The sequence below is a fragment of the Ambystoma mexicanum genome, chromosome 5p, assembly GCF_040938575.1.
Source record: "Ambystoma mexicanum isolate Mex_15411 chromosome 5p, UKY_AmexF1_1, whole genome shotgun sequence".
Classification (NCBI taxonomy): Eukaryota; Metazoa; Chordata; class Amphibia; order Caudata; family Ambystomatidae; genus Ambystoma; species Ambystoma mexicanum.
This window is the reverse complement of record NC_090930.1, coordinates 728,498,925-728,522,574: the sequence shown is the minus strand read 5'-3', so window position 1 is coordinate 728,522,574 and position 23,650 is coordinate 728,498,925. Positions and strand designations below refer to the sequence as shown.

At 44.0% G+C, this 23,650-nt stretch overlaps 1 protein-coding gene across 6 annotated transcripts in view; it reads left to right on the top strand.

The window, feature by feature from the left end:
* ENOX2 (ecto-NOX disulfide-thiol exchanger 2) overlaps positions 1–23,650 on the top strand; it is a 2,107,113-nt gene that overhangs the window by 2,013,649 nt on the left and 69,814 nt on the right. For all 6 annotated transcript variants that reach the window (XM_069613111.1, XM_069613112.1, XM_069613109.1 and 3 more), the window contains one exon: positions 19,412–19,497. In XM_069613111.1, coding sequence (XP_069469212.1) covers positions 19,412–19,497 — 86 coding nt within the window. The remainder of the gene's footprint in view (positions 1–19,411; positions 19,498–23,650) is intronic.

Below are 23,650 nucleotides of genomic sequence, written 5' to 3'. Positions count from 1 at the left end.
CTCCCTCCGAAGCAGAGCGTTGCAGAGTGTTTGCTGAGTGTTCGCTGAAAGGTGAGCACTCAGACAGTAGGCTCTCTACAATGAACCGGAGCCCCACAGAAGTGGAGCCGGACCAGAACTGCGCCCATTGGGCGGGCAGACAGGTCCATCTGAATTACAAGCCCTTTTTTCAGTCTCTACACCCGTATCCATGGCGGAAAAATATTCCCTCCCTTCCGTTAGTGCAAGATCAAACACAAATAATTTGAAGGAATCCCTGACACACTTGACACCCAGAAAATGTTCCCTGATGGATACCTTGGTTTCTATCGAGGCGGCTGACAACCCAAACTCACCTTTAGATGATGTGTCAACAGAGAGCCAACAGGACCACGGTTCTATCCGGAATCCGGCCGACAGCCTTGGAAGCCGGCAGGAGCAGACTGTCTTCGGTTCTGAGCCAGCTGTGGCGGCTGACCCTCAGTCGAGGACGGTAAAGCTTGCTAAACCCAGGCCCGGAGAAGTGGATTCAAGCAAGCGTAACATGGAAGCCCCCCTCTAGTGGAGGCAACGGAGGATGACACCGAAACAAAACTTCGAAACCCTTGTGATAAGTCAGACTTCATGGAATCAACCACACCAAGAGTAAAAGAAAATCGGGATGCAAGTGAAGACCGAATGCAAGCTCACAGAATCCCTATTACAAAGGACTTTGCCTCTACAGAATTGTCCTCACCAATCAGGGAAGTCCTGACCAGAAATGTCAACCATGAAGCAAAAGTGGCACCTTTATTCAGAAAAAGATGCCACTCAGTCTCCTATGTGGGGAAAGTGAAGTAGCATTTTAAAAGGCCAGCCCCACAGCCCTATGCAAAAAATCGGACCTCTCAAAAGCCAATATCAAACACAAGGGCTGAACTTTATTTAAGAACCAAGATGCAGGCAGATCCACCGGGGACCCCCTGGGATGAACCCTCGGATGAAGCTCTTTTGAGTGGAGCCCTGTCAAGTCTGGGCCTTGAGGTTTCGGTAGTGGAGGACCTCACTTCAAACCAGGAAAAATCAGAGGTGAAAGAAGTGTGCTGCCCAACCCTGAGGTCCCTCTAAATACCTCTGAGAGGAAGGGTGCAGCGCTCAATTTACAAACTCTATCTGGTGGTTCTTTAAGAAAGGTTCTCGCCCATTCAAGGCTTGACTTGTCCGTTGACAAAGATCTGGCTACTTCAGACAGAACAAATGCAAGCCCCTCCGGGAACAGATTTTCAAACCTTGAACCCTTTGCGCTGTTCTACACACCATCTACCAACAACAGACTAGCCTCCTTTGCCCAGAAAAAAACACAGTGGTGCACGAATTAGACAGTTGCTAAGTCTGCATGTGGCATATGGAGATCTGGAAAAGACCAGCGCGGACTGGGAAGAACATCTGGATCTGGTAGAAGAATCCAGAAGGAGGAGTTCCTTGTTAATAGACCATGCAGATAGCACACCACAGGTTGCCCGCCTTACTAGAGATCTGGCTGAGCTGGTCCTTCAACTATGCAAGGATATAAGCCCCAAAAAGGGGAAGCGTAACCATTATATGGATATCAAAGACATTGAGGGGGCAGACCACATACAAGCGAAAAAAATAAAATAGGGGGCTGATGAGGGGAACTCCGGGGGACATCGGCTCAGCAACACCAGCCTGGTGTGGGGGAAACCCCAAGACTTCAGAAGCTTGCACTGAACCCAAGGAAGTCGCTCCTATCAATTTCAAAACGTGTATCCCCCCTCAAGAAGTACCATCCTCGGAAACCACTGAGACAGACTCAGAACTGGAAGTTATTTTTAATACTTCTAAAAACAAAAAGAAGACGAAAGACTCGAAGGTAAAAAAAGCAGAAATCATTTATGGAGAAGTCAAACTTCCAACCTAGTTGGGCCACCAATCTACAAGAAGCAATACTGTCTGCAGTAGCCATCTCTCTTGCCCCGTACTTGAAACTTTATGAGAACTTGCACAAGAACTATAGAGTTCAAACAATGCTGATAGCGTTGATGAATTCCAAATGAGTACACGTGGAGTCCTTTATAGAATCGATAAAGGGGAGGAGAGATCGAGAAAAGGAACTGGAAGGGGTCATATTGAAATCCCTCGATAAACTCATTCCAGGACGCCCAGACCTTTAAACACATATTCTTGTTAGGCGTTAAGGAAATAGTCACTGCTTTCCAACACCAAATAAAACAGCGGGACAAGCAAGATTTATTACAGGATAAAAAGGAGGAGCTCGAGCTCTCTGAGGCTATGCCTTCAATGGTTGACCATAAGCTACGGCTGTTAAAAGGGGGAGAGAGTGTGATGGCTCACAATAAAATTGGAGCTCTAGGCCTATTAGCAACCGCACAAATTAAACCTCTGTTGACACTGGAGTCGGAAGTAACTTCGAGATCTGGCCCCAGTGTACATGTTAGGCCTGAGTCCACCCCATCAGAACCAGAATATCACAATATCTGAGGGCTGTAATGAAAAATGCCTTTACCATCTTTGATCACAGTAAACCTAGAGGATTTATAAACACTATGAGCAAGGCCAATGATCAATTGAAAAACCCCCAAAATTTGAAGAAACCTGCATTTATCAAGCAGTGCGGCTCGCTGGGCTTTTTGAGAAACTTAAAAAAAAAACCACCAATAAAAAGTTTGCTTAAAGTGCCATCCAGAAGAGTAAATGCTGCTACCCCATCCAACTCCATCTCTTATCCTCCATGCCTTGTTAAGAGATCCCATATCATCGGATGCAGTTCCTTCTGAGGTGGCGGAAGAAGAGGCGGATTTAATGGAATTGCCGGTATATGAAGATGATGAAGATAGGGTGAGGGAGGATGAGAACGGACAAACCCCAGCAGCTGAGGTCAAGAGAACTTCCGACGGAAACCCTTCAACACTTCGGGCGTGAAATTCCTCAACCCACTTCCTCAGAATGGAAGATAAAAGACTGAGAGTAGGGGCTCAGCCGTCTAAATCATCCAACCTCCCAAAGCCAAGAAATCTGATGGAAACATTGATATTAAAATCCAACTCGGAATGTCAGCCAGTTACGCATAAGAAAGCTGAGAAGGGGAGAACCTCATATGACCAAAAGAACACAAGAATGACTTGTGAAAGGAGAGTGAAGTGAACAACCGCGATCAAGACTGGGACTCAAGATCGACCCTGTTCTCAGATCTTCGGATGGTCTTTTCTTAAATAGATCTAATATAATGACATTTCTACACCACCTCCCCAAGTTAAGAGTGGTTAATTTCGGAGAATATTAAAATAGTATGCTTCCCAAAGGAAAAAATCCATGACACGTAAAGTTACTCATGGGGTCTGTTTCTCTGACCTCTCATCTGGTGGAAGCAAAGGATGAGCTACGAATACTGGAATTTGATGTGAAAGAGGGAGAGACATGAGGAGAAAACCGATGGGAAGTGAAGAGAAATCCTGCTAAGAACCTAGAAGACCGGAAAAGTGAGTCCCCTGATCCGCCCCGACAAAATACTGAGATATATAGATCAAGGTATTTCTGCTTTTCAGTATCTAACAGGCATGATAAACAGGCTATACCGCATCTACAAATCACCATAGTTAGGAACGATGAAACCAAGAAGTTCAAAACACCAACACCCCAAGCTCAGACTAATCGATTGAAGGTCCCTAATACTGGAGGTGGCTGGCTGGAGCCCTAGCCGCAAACATCATGATTAGAGCCAGAAGATGGGGTGGGGGACGATCCCTGGAGATCGGACCGTGGAACACGAGAGGGTATGCCCATCTTTTAAACGACATGAACCCTGTGATAGCCAAGCTTGATATAATCTGTATTCTAGAAGCCTGGCTGATGAATGTTCCAGCTTTCGATGGCTATCTAGTTCTCGTAAATCAGGCAAAAAAGGGCCTGTTGGGCAGGCCTTCGGCAGGCCTTCGGCAGGCCTCTTGGTCATGCTAAAAAATTGCCTCAATATGTAAGTTAAACAGACGATTAACCAAACGCCTAATTCCAGATTATACTTATAAACTCAGGAGACTTGGACAACAAGGATCAAGACCTACTGCTTCTATTCAACCTATACTGGAACCCAGATGTGAAGGAGGGCGAAACATTAGTGGAGCTTGTTACTGACATGATTGATGAATTCTATGCAAATTATAAGAATTTGGTAGTAATAATCTGTGGTGATCTAAATGTTGACTGCCTCTGGGTAAGACCGGTGGAGGGCATTGAACCAACGGACCTAAGAGATGCAGAATTCACGAATGGTCAGAAGAAAAGGAACTAAGGGTTCCACATGCTCAAGGGAAATATGATGGGAGACATCCCAACAAGAACAACTTGGACCACTTCTTCGTATTCGAAAACATTCTTCAAAATACAAGTTTGCCAATTGTTCACTCTGCAAAGCACAGCGACCATGACCCCGTCATAATGAGATGCAATTTAAAGGTGTCATCAACTTTACCAAAGTGGCAGGTGAGGGTCGAGTTGGGCGGAGAAAGAAATCTCTAGGACTATTGCCCTGTGACATTGTCAACCTGACAAAGGATTTAGTGACTTGGCAAAAACAAGACCTAGAAGATGTGGAATACGAGAAGGCTTGGCTTCCTTCAGAGAAGTAAGTTGCAGAGTCTCAGAGACATGAAGCCATTGCTCAAACCACGCCACACATGTGATAGAGGTTGTGGAACAAAATAAACTCCTCGGGAAGGACTTGCGAAGGATCAAGAAGTCGGTGAAAAAACACCAAAGACTCTTTGCGAAAGAGAAGACTAAAATACAAAAATTGGATCATCCATCACAGAGCAAGGGCTCTCCAAAGGTAAGCAGAAGCAATGATAGGGGCTCTTAACAATAATAACAGCAAGATGGTTTGGCAGCTCCTAAATGGGGAAGGAAGAACAACCTGCCCATACCAACTAAATCCTATATCTGAAGAGGTCTGGCTGGACCACTTTGAGGTGCTCTTTGATGCAAAGAAGCCAAAAATTAAATAAGACGATATAGAACCCAAGAAATTGAACATCGAAATTGACATTCTCCTGTTAATAAAGAAAGCTAACCGGTCCTGGGCAAGGGGCCCTGATTGACTGTCCAACGCCCTATTGAAATAAGCCCCGGAACAATGGGCAGACTTCAGTCAAGCACTGTTCCACAGGATCATTGAAAATGGGAAAATTCCTATATCCTGGAAAAATGCGATTGTGGTACCTATATTTAAAAAGGGAGACCGTGCATTTTCAAAATAAATTATAGGCCCATTGCTTTGCTGGACATGGTAGGTAAGATTTTTGCCTCAATTCTTTCGAGATGATTGAACAAATGGAGAATTTGAGAGAGCTGACTTCTTTCTGAGGACAATTGGCGGCTCCACCAACCGATTATTGATAACTATCCGACAGGAACTTGGCAAAAGCAGTACCGCTAGCTCATTGTATGAACCCATGATCAAATTCCTAACAGAGATAGGATGGAACCTTGGAGGAACTACCTACTCGAAAGTAGTGCAAAATGCACTCTACAAGCGGGTAGCCTTATGCGACTGGCTAGAAAACTATGCCCATCTGAGCAAACTCAAGAAATACCAGTTTGTCCACTACAGACATTATGATTTTATGAAGCCTCAGGCATACCTAAATCTTTGTCCCCCAAATCGACTCAGGCGATTTATCATCTTGCTAAGATTGGAACAACTCCCCACTATGACGAACCTGGGATGCAGAGCAAAAATACCGATAGAAGATCGAATCTGCCGGCTCTGCAAACAAGCAGAAACTCTTGAGACTGCGAGACATTTACTAACTAATTGCTGTGTCATGGCCAAATATGTACATAATATAGGAACCTGGTGATCGATCTTTTTGGCAATATTGCATAAATTCTGGAAACATGAGCCTATTAGTGGCTTTGTACAACATATGGACAAGGATTGAATCGAAATTGGGCCCTCTGCTATAATGAGTGATTAAAAATAACCAGACCAATTATGACTGAGGGTATCTCGAATTGAGTACTAGTATAACTTCTTATAGGTTATATTCATTGCTTTTCTTTTTATATTTCCTGTGGTTGATACAGGAAGGTACTTAATTTTATATTTAGATCACTGAGTAATTATGTGAAGAAGTATATATTGTGATATTGTGTATTCTATTTTATTTCATTTTGGATGATTTATTGTATATGTTTGTTTTGATATGTTTAAAGTTTAATTTATTTAAACTAAATCACATTAAATAAATAATGATAATTGTAACTAGGAATTTTGACAGGCAAGCAAAGCAGGCTTTGTGAAAGAAGTAGGCTGCAGCCTAAACCTATTTCTGATCAATCTCTAAAGCTCAAAGTGAAAAAGAGCGAAGAGAAAATATACTTAGCTTGCATAGATCTTGAGCAAGCTTTTGACAATGCTGACCGGGACTCGCTGTGGGAAAAACTAAGAACAAAAGGCTGCCCAAAAGACCTGTTAGCAGCTATTAACAGAGCTGTACTCTTGAACCAGTATGCAAGTGAAGCTGGATTCTGAAGGAAATATGACCGGAAAAATCAATATCGAGAAAGGGCTGAAACAAGGATGTCCACTGGCTCCAATATTATTTAACTTCTTTGTCGAGGATTTAAAGTTTAACCTGGTGAATAACACATCCTTTCCAGCAAAGATAAATGGAACTGCACTGGGATGGTTACTTTACACCGATGATTTGGTGCTAGTGGACCAGACTCAGATTGGCCTACAGAGACAATTAGATATTCTGCAGGACTACGTCAAAGCAAATGGCCTTAGATCACTGCATCTAAGTCAGAAGTAATGGTTTTTGGAGCAGGGAAGAGCAATGCAGGAAAAAAATGAATGCTGGAGAGACCTGTCTTGGGCTAAGCTGGGAGTGGTGGGTCTATCTGGAAGGTTACTTCTGGAAATGGATACTCCATCTTCCAAAAGAGACACCAGTGGCAGTTATAAGGCATGAACTCGGCCTGCCGTCACTCTATCTGAGGGTGACATGGAAATATCTGCAGTTGTTCAGAAAATCAATCTTGCCAAATATTCTGCCTCAACTGGAGATCATAAATACCAGAGACCCTGATATGATGGACTGGGCACTGGGCCTATGGAAAGACCTGTACTTACAAATACAGTAGGACTTGGGGACGTCTAAAGAGATCTTATGCAAGAACCTGATGTATGTCAAAAAGATACTCTGGGATGATGACTGGCGAATTACAGAGGAAAAAAGAGCAAGCTCCATCATTCCCACACTCTTACATACTAACCATGGCCAATTAAACATCCTACTGGGATATCTGAAAAAGTTTTCGAACAGCAAACAGCAAGATCCCTTTCTGAGATTCAGGTTTAATGTCCTTCACACTAAAACCCCTTAAAAAGATATGGAGGAATACAAGTAGACAAAAAATGTTGGCTCTGTGGAGCCCCAAAAGAATCTTTAAAACACCTGATACTGTTCTGCCACAGCTTAAAAGATTTCAGATTGATCCACCTGTACAATAAATTGTTTGAAAAGATTGGGCTGGATGCCGAACTTTGGTGGGAGACCTTGTGTTCGCCCTGATAAAATTCTTGGAAGCAATGTTTATTAAGTTGGAGAAGAACTAGGAAATGCAACTGTCTGGTCATAAAAGGGCTATTGGAGTGGCTATTGGAGTGTCCATGAACTGGTTGCTAAGGAGGATCAAGAGGAAGATTTTGCAGATTTTATTAAGTGTGGGATGATAGTTTAATGGAAATTGTTAAAAAGTTTATGTAAACTGAATAACAGAATAAAAATAAAAAAATATGGTGGAATCGTGTGAAGATAGTCTAATAAAACCTTTAGCCAAATGTTCCTGAATGTAATTTAGTAACAACTATGTTTTCGATTGAAAAGCCCAGTTTCTCTAGTATTTCTTTAGAAAAATTCTCAAATAGTTTGACTAAAGTTAGAGGGCTCTAACTTTAGTATCAGGTAATCCATGTCTTCATATATAGAATTTCCACATAAGAGACCAATTTCCATTGGGTCCAGAAATTTCCACATAAGAGACACATATTTCCACTCAAGCGTAGCTCTAAGGGAAATTAAACCAAACCCATCACTGATACAATGTATCGGGACACAATTTGGAATATTCAGGGCTTTCCTCCAAACTGTCTTACAGGAAGTCCGTTTTACGGACTACACACTGCTGCATCACCTTTAAACCATAAAATAATTTTGCCAACATTTTCCCCAGAAAAAACAAACTAAAGATTTAAGCAAACATTTCCCATATTTTCTGTTTATCAGGCACATCTGCGAACCTAAGCGTTCAGCTTTATTTTTCACATAAACCATTAGCCTCTCTTTGAAGTGTTTGTTAAAAACCGGGAGCCCCAAGTATATAAACATTTCTGAAACGTGCAACTGTTGTGTACCTAAAAACCAAGATTAATTTACTGGTTTATTAAAACTACTAGAAACCCTAATATTTGTTGTATCCAGATTAATGGCTAGGAAATGTTCTTAGAGCAGTTGGCAAATTCGGAAATTAAATTCTGCATCCCCTGTTGCGTGCAGTCGAACAACATAATGTCATCTGCATACGCCATACAAAAGAATTTCACTATCGCGATTCATGGTGATGCGAATGCGGCTGGGAGAATTTCTTCCTCAATATCTGACGGGTAGAGGTTGAAGAGACAAGGGTCAAGAATACTCCCTTGGTTCAAGCCTATATACATCACTATCTTCTGTGGTGGAGAACCCTCATTATTTAGCCTCACCTGAATATTCGTGTTGGTATGTAGGAGTACAATTAGTCTCAACAATCCCTCTGGGATCCCCCAACTTGCCAGTTTATGCCAAAGTAGATTTCTATCAACAGAATCAAAGGCGGCTGAGAGATCCGCAGAGGCAATGAAAATATGACTATAGGTTTTTGTCCAGGCCAAATCTTGAAGACGCCTAGTAATAAAGTTATTCATGGCTGTCCCCTGACATTTTAGGAAGCCAGCCCATGGTTTTCTTAATCTACCAGCCTTATGTAACCAGGCTTGCAGGTGCTGCTAAAGTATGGATGCAAATATCTTTTTTTATCCGCATCCATAATCATGATGGGCATATAATTAAGAGGATCATTCCGTTTCCCTTTTTAAGAAATTAGGAGGACATAGGCAGTATGCCAAGAATCAGGCCTCACACTCGAATCCAGTAGTTGAGAAAACAGGATTGTCAATTTATTTGCCCATAGTGCTGGGGCGCCCTTAAACAAACCATTATACAGCCCATTGGGCCCGGCTGCCCTAGACACACTTTCTCTTAGTATTGCCTCCAAAACCAAGTCATAAGATACAAGGTCTGGATTCATCCGTGCGGCCACTTTGGCTCCTACTAAGGAGTGATACAACTCCATTTCTTCTTTTTATAAATAATCCAAAATGTTCCACCCATTTTGTATCTGGGATTGGATTCAGCTGCATAGAGGCTTGAGCATTCTCCAAGGAGTTTACAACTTGCTAAAAGCCAGATGAGTTCCTCTGATTCAATAATTTAAGCATTGCTTCGCCACCATTTTCTAACATTATAGAACGATGGCTGATCAGCCAATTTTTATGGTCACTTTTGACTACTCTCATTTCTTCTGTCTCAGACAATAAACGGAGCCCCTTTTTTATTTTCTGAGTAGAGGATCTTAGAGATTTATTTGTTTCTACCAAGAGAGGATCAAAACGATGCATGTGCCTCCCTCTTGATTGTTCTGCCAAGGCCCGGGTCCTACAACTGTTTACTACCTTATCTATATTCTCCCTCAAATATTCATGGAAGGACATTTCATTAAAGGTCAACATTTTCCATTCCAGAGAAGTTGTAAGCCAGTCATCCAAGAGTGTATCATTCAGAATTTTCATTACATAGTTTGACATGTACATCTTGGATCCAGCCATGTTTACTCTCAATGGCCCGCCCGATATCTTCTCCCTCCTTATATCTGATATCATAAAATCAACAATCAGCATATTATGGTCACTCAAAGTAGAATCAACAACTTTAAAACCCCTAGCATTCAAATACGGCACAGTCAACAAATACGTAATCAATAATAGAATTTAAAACACTATTTATCCAAGTGGATTTAGGGGAGTAATCGCCATTATCTTGACCATTTAACATAGTCCGACCCCAAGATTCCATTAAATAATTCCATGCTAGCCCCTGGGTTGTTTTCCTGTGAGGAGGACATTTCACAAACAGTCCATCCTCATCCTCTTCAATGCCGACGTCTAGGCAGAAGGTAAATCACCTGATATTATTCAAATGTTTTCCCTTCTACATCTAGCGACTCCAAACCCAGGTATCCAGCTTGGCTAAACAATCAGCCAAGGAGGCTATTTCCTCATTCCAATAACTATTTGATATTAGGCATTGGCCAACCTTACCCTCAACAGTAAAAGGGATCACCACCACCATGGCCGCTGTCTGAATTATCATTTGTAGAACATCAATCAAGAAGGCTAGATTTAATGACAGTTAAGAGGCGCATCATAGGGGGAACACCAAATTAAGATGCTCATAACTTTACACACCCACTAAGTTTCAAGGGTTTTATGCCGTTAAATAAGATCACCTTAACTCTCTCTTAACTTAGGGGTTTTTCACTATATTCAGTGAAGAAACTTTCTTAACGGGACGTTATGATTAAATTGCTCTACTAAAAATCTGTGAAAGTCAGGGATAAAACATTGTTAAAGGTACATTATGCTTGCGCAAAATCTAAAAACCAAATAGATTTGCCAGTTATGGTGGGCTAAGCAACCATAGCTTGCACTGTGGTCAGGCGCTGCTCATACCAGCACATATGGTATCACAGAACGTAAGTACTGCGTACAATAGTTGTCTTCCATGGTACCATGGGGAGAAAGTGTCTAGCATGTGAGCTCTTTAAACCAATAACCCTGAAAGAATTCTGAACTAAACATTGGATAGCCTATGTGCTGCAGGCTGAAGCATCAGTTGGGCCAACTGCTGCAGCGGAACATATCAAAACTGATTTAAGGGAGTATTGGTTTCGAGAACGAAAACCAAGGAGCACACTTCCAATGAAACATCCGCTACCCTAAAGCCTGTTTCCAACTCTGTAGGGTAGACATCCAACCTAACTGTGGAAACCGCAAATGGCGACAAAAAAAATGACTTGTATAAAAGAAAACATAAATCACATGAGGTGTGTTTGAAGGAGAGTATTGAATCATTGACTGCAGGGCAATCCTAAATGGACGTCACAGCCATCAAAATAACACTCTCTCAGCATTGATACCGAAACAAAAAAGAAAAGAAATGTACGGCTTCGAGTTCAGAACACTCAAGCTACTTTCCAAAACATTTGGAAGGTTTGCAGCATATGTGTTGGACATGGAGCAAGCACATTTCGAAAATATCACACCGACAGCACCCAACACTACAGTCTACTGGTATGGCAGAGGGAGAAGGGACAATGGTACATACTGTGCAGAAGAAAGGGCTCCTTTAGGATTAAGACTCAGAAGGGGATGGGGGATCCCACTTACGCATTCTAAAACTAAACAGACTAAACATAGGTTTCACAACACAATGGACAAAATATTTTATTTTCTAGAAAATCATCAATTGAACAGGAAACCCAATCAGTGAAGACATTTCACCTATTATTGTAATTGGTTATTTATAACACGCTTAATACCCAGAGGTTTCTAAGCGCGGACGTTGCGATCGAACCTCTGTTGCTCCACTCGGTCTTGCTTCCAAGGCGAGCGCGTTGCCCCTGAGCTATCCTCCCAGCCCTTTTTTATCAAGTCAAAGGTACATACTATTCCATTAGAAGAGGAGTTTAATCAGCTGGATGATAACTCAGAAGAGGAGGTAATCCCCAAAGAACAAGCCATATAGCTAGAGGACTACACTATGCCATCACCTGACATTGTAGATCCACCTATAACATCGTCACCCTGATCAGATACTGTATAACGATTTGCTAGGAAGGGCCGCTGACAGTTTGTGTATAGAAACAAACATGTTAGAGGAATAGTCTGCACTGATGGAAGATATCCTATGAGAGAAAAAGGTTACAAAATATGTTGCACTTTTGAGATCACTCAAAAAATGAATCGCCCCATCATTGGTGAGCCTGACGCTCTCCAAGCCAGTCAACTATCAGGTTGAAAAGAAATATAAACTACCACCAAGTTACCCATTGCATATAAAATGTCATGTAGACCCTGATTCGATAGTGGTCACAACTACACACAAGTGGGTTGAAACAACCTTCTCTTCTACTGAGTTCCCCCCTAATAAAGAGAGCAAGATCATCTATGCACTCCATAGAATAGTGTCAATTTCCGCAGCCTATGAGGGGTGCATTCCAAAGACCACTGCATAAATTCCATGTAATAGGGCCCAATGGGCCGTAAATGGATGATCTAGTGAAAGACATCCCAGAGCCTTCAAAGTCTCAAATGCTTAAAGATTTGCAAGTGGCATAACAATCTACTAATGCAGTAAGTACAAATTCCCTTGATGTAGCACAAACAGCAAGAAGGGTGATAGCGGAAGCAACACTCCTCAAAAGATATGCTTAGCTATGAGGTTCAGGTTTCAAGTCGTAAACATAGGCAACACGTTTAGGCATGCCAGTGGAAGAAAGCCAGTTGCTTGGGAAAGCTGTAGATGAAGCTTTAGAAAAAGCTAATAAAGAGCACAAAACAATGAAGTCTCTCTGCCAAATCACAGATAGACATTATCAACAAAGAGGAAACTCTGCAAATAGGCATACTTTTCATCTGCAAAAATATCCCACGATCACACCACATGGCACATACACTACTGGCACTAGCACTTGGTATCCCCATCAGTGGTCACATCTTCCGAATACATCAGGAATCCAAATACAATATTGACATGGCTGAACCTGTGGTAGGGGTCAAACCCTAACAGTGGTAGCCTCGGCTACTAAGCAGTGATGCCCCAGCACATGCTCCCGTTCCATGTCACCCCAGTTGGGAGTTGAATATCATCATACGCCCACGGATGGCAGGCCATAACATCAGACAAGTGGGTGCTACCCATGGTAACACAGGGTTATTGCATTGAATTCCTGCAGAAATCACACAATCTACCCGCAAGGAACAGAAGTTTACCGCCAGAACATCGGTTACTTCTGCATGAAGGTGTGTGTGTGTGTGTGTCTGTCTGTCTGTCTGTCTGTCTCTACATATGTGTTTGTGTATATGTCATTGCCCGGTATTAGCCTATGCTGATGACTTAATAATCTTGGATCACACATTCGGCGGGCTGCAAAGATCGCAAATGCCCTCTGGGAGTATGCTGAGAGTAATGGCCTAATAATTAACTGCGAAAAAACACAGCTGATGGTATTTTGTGGTAGAAAGATTGTTCACCCTAGGCTAACGGTACGAGGACTAGAAATAAAGTACACATCCCAATATAAATATTTCGGAGTGGAATTAGATGCAAAAGGTGAATACACCTTGTGTATACAATCGCGAATAGTTAGCGCTGCTCAAATAAAAGCACTAATCATCAATTTGCCATCAAGAATTGCGGATATACTTTAAGGGGAGTCCGGCAACTGTACACACAGATCTTGGTCCCAATGGTAGTTTACGACCTTGAGGCACTCCTAACCATCGATTTGACATGTGTCATCGTCGAGGCGTCCACTGCATACAAATCTGTTAGCACATTATTTTTATGTAGCACACCATTTACGTGAATAATGAAAATATCATCATTTTATCTGATATGTTTTAGCGAAATTGTACATTTTTGTTTTTTTTACTTGAATTATGTGAAAATAATCTAGATGTATTATGACTGATTTGAAGTGTTTTTTACAAAAATGTGTACATTTTATTCATAAACTGTAACAAAAAGTATTTATAACTGCTATAATTACTCCCTTCTCCTGGTAAGAAGTTCACTTCCAGGTCTTGGATTTTACAGTGCAACACAACCAGGGCGAACGACTCCCTTACCCTTGCCTCTTTTCACACAATTTAACATCACCAGGGGGAATGACTTGGTGAGCAAAGAGTCTCGTTTCCTTTCCAGTTGGTCAAGATAATGCCTCCCTTCTCCTGGCCTGGTATGTCACTTGGCCCTTCCCCAGGCTTTGTGGCTCTGCCTTCAGGTTAGGGCCACCAGACTCTGGTTTCTTGCTCTCTCTCCTTGTTTTGGCCCACTTGGTTCACTCTCCTGCCAAGTATTGCCACAAGGAGGATACCTTGCTTCTTGGTTTAGGTCCCAGACCCCTCTTATCAATTCCCCACTGACTTCAAGCCCTTTTCCTCCTTGGGCTCCTGGATGCTCTGCCTCTGCCAGCTCTGCCTAGATGCTCTGGCACTTGCTGTTGTTCATCTGTTTGCGTGTGTGCGTTTCTGCTTTCCTGGTCGGGCCCAGTGCCTCTCCTTCCTAACCTTCCATACCCCTGGTTTCTTCACTCCCTCAAGTGTGGATGGCTTCCTTGTACTCTGCCTCCTCTTTAAATCTCCCTGGCTGAGTGGTCTTTCGCTTTGGTCTAGTGTTGCGGCTGGTGCCCTCCCCAATGCAGCGCCTGGTGCTTCACAACAACTTTTGCAAGTCCCTTATCAGTTGTTATCTCTGTCTCATAACCACTCCTCCGCAGAAAGCTAGAATGGTCATTACAATTCCACAGGGTGTTCTTCATGCTCTGTGTCTCTTCTTTGTGCCGCCAGTACTTACTGAGGGTATGGTACCAAAAGTACAGTACAGTCGCACAGAGAGTGCTAAGAAGAGTAGAGGAAGAGGAGGATAGAGGCGAGTATGTGTTAGGGAGAACAGTGCTGTGCCCATTGTGTCCCAGATGGTTGTTCTTATCCCCAGAGGGGGAGTGTCTCCCCCATGAGATCCTCCCGCTGTACACCACCCCCAGTGGGACTGTCGGTAGCAGCCTCATCTCCCTGGCTTCATGGGAAGGGGCTCCCCCTCGGGTGAAGTGATGACATCTTGGTATTTGTGCCTCGCTATTCCTAACCTAAAGAGTATTTCCCTGCCTATCAAACCAAGACAAAAAAAACACTCTAACAAAGGGAACCTGTCTCTCACACGTATACATACATAGCAATTCTAAAAGGTGTAATATGACAATGCAAGTTTGACAGAAATAACAGTTATATTCAACATTAACCTTAAAACTTTGTATCCTTGTGCCCTGGGTAAGAAATCCCCTTGCCCAGGTTTAAAGAAGGATTTCCAATAGATATTCTCAGCAAGAAAAGATCCTCTTTTCCTATTGTCAAGTTTTGATCACCATGTTCTTCTTGAACCAGAAAGTTTTTCACTCTGTAGTTGACAAGGTTCCACAAAATGAAAAGAAAAGTCTTGGGTTTCAAACAATTAAACAACACTTGTAAATATACTCCTTCTTCGGATAACATCAACAGTTCAACACTTCTTGTTTTACAACAATGTCTTTGTTAGGATGTTTTTTTTCTCCATGAATCATCAAATGCAATAGTGGCTTCCAACCTTCTGCCACACTGCGATACTTCAATGTCTTCCTCCTGGTTCACTAACCTGCCAGGACTACCACTAGTATTCCCTATCCTGGTATACTCCCCTGCCGGGACAAAGAAAACTACTAACAGTACTAAAGTATTTTGTGGCGTGGTTGGCTTCACAACTTTTAGTAAAGCAGTTGACTTTCATCAACACTTAAAAAGCACATTCTTCTGGAAAGTCACAATATGCATTGGTGCTGCTCATTCCATTGATTTGTTTGCCCGAGGCAATGCAGGTTATGTATTTATCTTTCTGGATACTTCTTACAAGGAAGTTTTCTCTCCTGTCACTCTATCTCCTACTTCAACATCAAACAACTGCTTAGAATGATCCTGTATTGCTCTTGCCTGTCTATGGCTTAGGCAATGCTTGTTGGTGGGTAGCATATGTATTGCCTCTTCTTCACTTTGGGAAAATGTTATCATTCCTCTTCCACAATGTTCTCAGATTAAATTGCCATGGCTGGTTATAAGTTTTCCAAGGTTTAGCACCCTCTTTACTGTGGTAATAGTTGTTTGGGGATTTCTTAAGCATTGCCCCTCTTTACTCTGGGCATTCAGGATTTTATCCGGATACAATATTACTCCCTTTTCACTCTAGCAATAATGTTTGTAACCTTTTTTTTCCTTCGAAGTGATTATAGCGGCCAGATAACCTTCTTTCATTCATTTGGCATTCAAAAGTATCATTAGAGGTAGCGCTCCTGGGTTTCCTAGCATAGGCAAACTCACCATTTTTTTCCACACGCGTCTGTGCGCAACGCTGCCTCTGCTTCTTCTCTTGATTTCTCTACTCCTGCCTGCCTCGGTTGTCTTCCTGCTGCCTGCACCGCTTGGAAAAGGAGCCTGCCTTTCTCCGTTGACAATCCGCTCCTCACCAGCCACCATGAGTAGACGAACAATGTATGAGTCTCTCTCTCTCTCCAGTCAGCCAATCAACCTCTTCCCACTCCGCGAACTCTGCAGCACAGAGTTTCCATTCTGAGGACCCACTCAGGTCCAAGCTCTGCCGTTACAACAGCGGCGGTCCCAGCGTCTTCGGCTTTCTGTAATTATTGCTCACAGCGCCCATTACTGCTCCACCTCCAACTGTTTCTCTTGGCCTGAACCTGAGGGAATCTTAAACACTTAACAGTCCCTCCCAGGTGTGGTTCATTAGAAACAATTAACTGCATACTGCAGTTTCCTGCCTCAGATTCCCTCTTCCCAGTACTTTGGGAATTATGGGACTTGAAGTCCCCAATGTTCTGCTTTCTTTTTATTCCATAAACACCATCTTCCTTTTTAATTAGTTTAGTCCTTTTAGTAAACATACCTTTAGCAAGGGATCCGCGAAATATTAGTGATTGATCCAGATTTAAAGGAGAAGTACTTTTATAGGGAGTTAAGGCCTCCATTTTTTGCTTTTCAAATATTTTCTTCTAATGTTGATCATAATTGAGTTTTATTACCGACAAAGAGGGTAGATTTAAGAAGAGACGCCTTACTCTGACAGCAAGCCATTAAACCTTCTGGCATTAAACAATTCTCCCTTTTGACAGAAGACAAATACTGCATTTCTCCCAACTTGTCATCTCACTTCCCTGGGGCCCTTCTCCTCTCAGGTGATCCTCCCGGTTAATGCTAACCCCTGGGTTAGGATCAGTTATCGGCTGCCTTCTCCTGGCCACCTGGAAGGAGACTTTAGGTAGGGACTTTGTCAGGACTCTGCAAGATTCAACACAGATGGCAAACCCATCCGTGTACTAAAATGATTTTAAAAAATGAGTTCAATGGAATGTAACTTTTAACTCTAGTGTTCCATTACTGTATATTCTGACCCATACCTTAGTCTTGTGAAATAGGACTATAAAGCTGCAACATTGCAGGACCCTGGTTTATGTCTCTAAGGCCGCAAACAAGAGGAGAGTTGGAGACATCTGTGAACAGGTTCCAAACGCTGCTGTCCCGTGACACACTTTTAATTTGTCCGCAGACAGACATGTGGCGCTGCGGTTAGATTGACAGGTTCTGTTGACATAATTACTGCGCTGACATTCACAAACATAATGGTGCAATTGCTGTCGCAATGATGTCAACACTTTGAACAATCTGTAGCCTCCAAATGGTTTTCATGCACACCTATAGAGAGCCATGGAAGCCTCTGTGGCTTTCCAAATACATGTTTCGCTGGACGATATCTACAAGGTGGAAATATGGGACAGCCCCACAGCCTCTGCAAGCACTTCTTACCGGACGCCAGCTGGAGCTTTTATGTTCAGTTCAAGCAGTCTGTATTTTGCAACATCTTCAGCTGGAAGATAAAGGTATGTGTTTTTTTTCAGTTTTTATCTGTCACTGGAATGTTGTATGTCATTCACCCAGAATGTTTGGTTTCTTTTGAATTGCCCATAAGTATGGAGGAAAGGGGTCAGGATGTAGGAGTAAGGAAATGTAACTCACTGTATTGACTACTGTACTTCTAGTCAATAGTCCTCTTTCCTGCACACAACCTGCCCTCTGTCCCCCTGACAGTAGTTCGCTGCTTCGCTTATGCTGCAAAAAGGATTTGCTGCGGACATGTACTGGAGAGGATACAGTGTGGGAAGAAGTAGATGCGCACTGGTGCTTTACCTTTTCTTCTTTAAGGTCTGCTTCGCATCACTCTCAAGTCTCATCCCCTTAGGAGGAAATACCAACATGAACATAGGAAAGGGGACTAAGGACTAACAGTACTTGGCATAGTGAGTAACATTTCCTATTTCACCCACGGCGTGTGAAATACATTGTATATCAAGTGTACCTTATTGCTCACGTCAAGCGACAGAGCAGATCTTATCCTGCAAAGCCTGCTTATAGATTTTCTCCAGAACAAATGACTGTGAATAATGTGTAAGAAAACTCCTTGAAATATGTGATGCTCACATAGCTCTCCTAATTAGCCACAGAGCAAATCATTTTGAATAAGGCATTGTGCTACAGAATGTCTACCTCATGTGCCACAAAGGTCCTACACGCTTGGGCCATACCAGAGATCATATTACATCTTCTCCAAGTCAGTCGAATGGTGGTGAAATTGTGTGCGACATAACCATAGATCACTAGGGGAAGACGGCCTTTAAAAAATGTAATAATTTAAAATTGAACAGAAATGGTATTCAGGTTAATGATGCGAAAACGCATTGTCTTGTGATGAACTTAACAGATCCCAACCTTGTCTTTGGTCACATTCAGCGGTACCACAAGTGAACAAAATGGGGAAGTAAATCAAATGATCTGGCTTCTTACATAGACTTAAAAATGCCATTTTAGTATGTAAGAAAACACATACGTTTCAAGATGGCTCCGATAATAAGTAAAATATGTTTATTACACAAATCAGTTTGAGGAGATCTGGTTGAGTGTTTCCCAACTCAGCATGTGCCGGATAGTGAGTATCATTATGGTGACCAAATTGTACAGTGGATTCTGTGCAATTACTTTGGCAGTACATTTTTTTTGTAAAGTAATTATTTTCACTGACTGCTGTGTTTAGGCTATCTTGAAGGGCCCTGACACATTTCTTGAAGAACCCCAGGATATTTTAATCTTTTTGTGTACCTTTACCCAGTTAGAATCTCGCACTCCTGTTTCAACTAGTTAATCTATCCATGATCTATTTTATGTACTGTCTGAGTTAAATCATGTTGTTCCTCATACTGAATCTTGTAGATTCATATGTTTGCTGAATACATGTTACTGAATATATAGGAAGTAAATAATGTAAAGCACAAAATGTCTATAGTTGTGGCAGTGCTATTTTGTTATTTTATAGTGTGTTAAAGTTAATTGTAAACCTTCTTACTACATGTCACAGTTACCTGGATTATGTTGTTTTTGTAGGTATCATATCAACATTTCTTCATGTCCACCCATTTGGAGCCAGCATAGAGTACATTTGCTCATATTTACAGTGTCTGGATACCAAGGTATGTACAAGAGCACTTACTCTTCTTGTCCAAATTCCTGCGGATTGTGCTCACTGACTATGAAATGTTTTTTTACGATGAATGTAAATTGAGACCATGTAGAGTTCGAAGCATGTTGCAATACTGCAATGAAACGCCCCTAACACCCGGAAAATAAAATGGTGAGTTACCTTGAAACCGGCATTTTGTGACATTTTCACTCCAGTGTGGGTCCGCTCCATGAGAGGGCTTTCGTAAACAGAGTAACTAAGAGAACTCCAGGATGGCTGACCTTGTTTACATCACCTTACCTCCCTTTATCATCTGGCAAGGGCAAGATGGCAGAACGTGATGGGGAAAAGAGGCAGAGGTAAAACTCCCAGAGACCTCCACATAAAAGGGCAAACTTCTTCTCAATTAGATCTCAAGAGGAGGGCTATAAGAAAAACTATTGCTGGAAGGCAGTGACTAGCCAACTGGAGCTTGAGGGTGATGAACCATTGAGCTGGTGTACTGCGAAGCTGATTGAGACATTCTTGACTTGGGGTTCCTCCTGACTGCTACACATAGAGGCTAATGCTAGAAGATGCTCCTAAAATAGCTGAAAGAAACCTAGAACGTGAGAAGGGCGTTAATGTTTTTAGAATACACCTAGAGCCTGAGAAGGTCACTGAGAAATCTGACTAAACACTTACAGCCTGAGATGGGCACTAAAAAGCCTGAAAGACACCTAGATTATGAGGGGTGCTGAGAAGCCGGAATACCTAGCGCATGAGATGGGTGTTGGAATTTAGAAAGTGGCTAAAGCCTGGACATGTGCTGGGAAACCTGAAAGTAAGGGAACCTGAACATGACTGAGAATTGTGAAAGACTTCCAAAGACATTTAGAAGCCAACTAGACTGACAATATTGAGGAAGAAGTAATGAGATGAATAGTACACACTGAGACAGCATACTCTTGACAGAGTAGATTCAGGACTATCACCTATACAAAAAGTGTTTACATATGTAGTGTGATGACATTATTTAGACTCAGTGTTTTAGTAATCTTCAATACTCCTACGTCCGGTCCCCTTTCCTCCATACTGTATGGGCATCCCTCGCTAGGGACGGGAGACATAACCTTTTTCACTAGATAAAACCGATTTAAACTTAGAGGCGCGGCCCTGGGAGCGTGCGCTTCCCTGACTCCGCCCACCAGCGCCACTCCTCAGTCCTCTTTTACATGTCGACGGGAGCGGACCGCTCCTGGGTTTAGCTTTGGCCTTGTAATACCAAGCGCTCTTCCCCAGATACTGTCTTTTGTCTTAAGTCTTTTGGTCTGTAATCAGGTACTCGGTCCTCTGGTGCCATGCTCCTCTCCGGCGCACGTCGGCGGGCTTCAGCAGGTGTCCAATCTGCGAGGGGCTCTTACCTACGTCCGACCCCCACGCTCTTTGCCTCCGCTGCCTTGGACCCGATCACGGCTGGGACGGTTGTACCATGTGTGTCGCGCTTACACCGCGTGCTCTGAAGAACAGGTTAGCTCGGTGGAGAGAGCTCTTCGAATGATTGCCTCCAGAGGACTTGAAGAACTTTGTCAAGTACAAGTCAAGGCCCAAGGTAGGGCCACTTTTTTCATCCGCACCCTGCAAGGGAGACTCCTGCCCCAGGCAACGTCTGAGCGGGAGGGACCGTTCAAGTTCTAACACCAACACAGATACCGAGGGGTCGCCAGATCCTGCCGGTAACGTCACTGAGGGACTGCAAGGTTCTTTTACCGTGTGTCCACCCGAGGGGCTACGCCCTAGTACCGGACAAATGTCTGAGGGGGTGCCTGTACGCAGCACTACCAGCGACAGAGCCGAGGGCACGTCGTCTGCCAGGCCCCATCCTGAGGTGCAGGGTAGGCCTCAAGCTCCACCGCCAAGGGTCCAGGAGGAGGCCGGGCCCAGCGCGGGAAGCACTACAATGCAGGCATGTGGCATACAGCCTGACAAAATGGCTGCTGCACCAGATAAAATGGCTGCTCGTCCAACGCCACCCTCTTTTGGGTAGCAGGTGGGAGAACGAGTTTCCTGATGGGACTCGTCCTCGCCAGGTACGTGGCCCACAGCATATCCTTCAACATCGCAGGGCAGATACACCCTGCATGCAGCTAGGCAGAGTACGCCCAGGCCTCAGCAACCTCAGGGCCCTGCTCCTACTCCTGTGCCACCTAGCACTCTACCTGGCTTTGTGGACAGGTTTTTTGAGAAATTCCTCACATGGGAGTCATCCTTTGGGATGTGATCAAGGACATGCTGCCGCTAGTCAGTCCCGCCTGTAGCGCCCACAGTCATTCCTCCTAAAGCTCCAGTGCCTCAGGCCCCCACGCAGCCACAGCTGACCACGCAGGACCCCACGGTTCCGGCACCTCTGCGGCTCAGGCGGTTCCACACCAGCCTCCGGTCAGCACAATTCACCCTTCGGCACCCAGTACTCCTCCACCTGTTCCAGACTAGCAGGACACCCTGGCGGACACCGAGGAGGACCCCGACACACCGTCTTCGGCCAAGGCATTCTATGAACGGCTTGCAGGTCTGGCAGAATACTTGGGGCTTCCACAACCCGAGGTTGAACAACCAGAGGCGGGGGTCCTGGCGGAGGTCCTCACTCTACGGCCAGTGGCTTGAACGGAGATTCCGATGCAGAAGGACATTGTCGCCTTACCTAAAAAGGGATGGCTTAAACCACATTTGGAGAGGCTAGACGCCAAGTACAGGCAATTGGAGGGGGATCCACTCTAGCTGACGGCGCACCCTCAACCACACTCCTCAGGGATTACTGTGGCCTTACTCTACTCCAAGCCGCAGTCTTCCTCGGCCACCTCGTTGTCAACGCTCCTAGGCAAGGAGGAGAAAATTCCAACACCTTGCTGCAGCTTCGTCAGTCTAATGTGGTCGCCATGCTCACAGCCGTTAATGAAAGGTTTTGGCAGGAAATAGTTGACTTCCTTCCGGAACCTCCGGTGCAGAGTTGGGCGCGTGTCAAGGTGGGGCTGGCAGAAGCAAAGATGGTGGCTCAAGACATCATAGAGTCCACAGTGGTGCACATAGACACCTCTAGCTGGGCCAGCTGCATTGCTACAGAAATAAGAACTGCCTGGCTACGGGCTACCAAGTTCAACCCGTACGTACCCGTACGTGTAGGAGCGCATATTGGACCTTCGATTCGAGGGTGGCAACCTTTTTCATTTCACCACTGATGAGGAACTTTATAAGAACAGCAGTTCCCAGACTGCAAAATCCTTATCTATCCTCATGAAACCCATGCCCAAGATGTACAGCCAGACGCACAAGCGTTCCAACAAGGGGCGGCCTTTCTGCGGGTTCTGTAAGCAGCACAAGGCAGGGAATAAGGGCTTCTTTCATTCCCCCTCCACAGTCCCAGCCCCAGAGGAAAAAAAGGCATGACACTCCCCTCTGGTTCCACGTGTCTCCGGTGGGGGGGGGCAGGCTTGCACTTCACACACACTATTGGCGCACAAGGTTTGCGGACCCCTGGATCCTCTCAGTGGTATCCACGGGTGTCATGGCCACTTGCCCAGGATCACAGGAGCTGCACCATCAGGTTGTGGGAGCAAGGGGTAGCATGGTTCACGCACATCCCTTTGGGACGTTTATACACAAGGGGCCCAGTTTGACTCAGTACTGGCGCCTTTGGCACTAGGCTCATGGAGAAAAATAAGCAAAACTCTTTATTATGGGCAGGAGTGCTTTTCAGGAACTTTCTACGTGTGTTCCATCTTGAGCTGCACGTGCAACTTTCCATCTATAAGCGGCACGTGCAACTTCAAGGAGTGGCAGGGTGTGGCAAGCAGAACAGAACTAGCGGGCATGGCCTTAAGAGCTCAGCTATAAAAGCCAACCCAACCTCAAGGTGCACGCTTCACGTTAATCTGCATTTGCATGCAGCTCACCGGCGCCTGGGATAAAGCAGCACTTACCTCCTGGAGTCTCCTGCCCATATGCTTACCTCCTGGAGTCAGCATTCACTTGCATTCTTCACTGCTGAGCCTGGCATCCATTCTACATCCTCCGGAACGCAGGACATCAGCTCTGGGCACCGCAGCACGACATCTTCTTCATCCACGATGGCGGACACTGTAAAAGGACAAAATGCAAGGTTAGACATTACGAACTTTCAGTTTGAG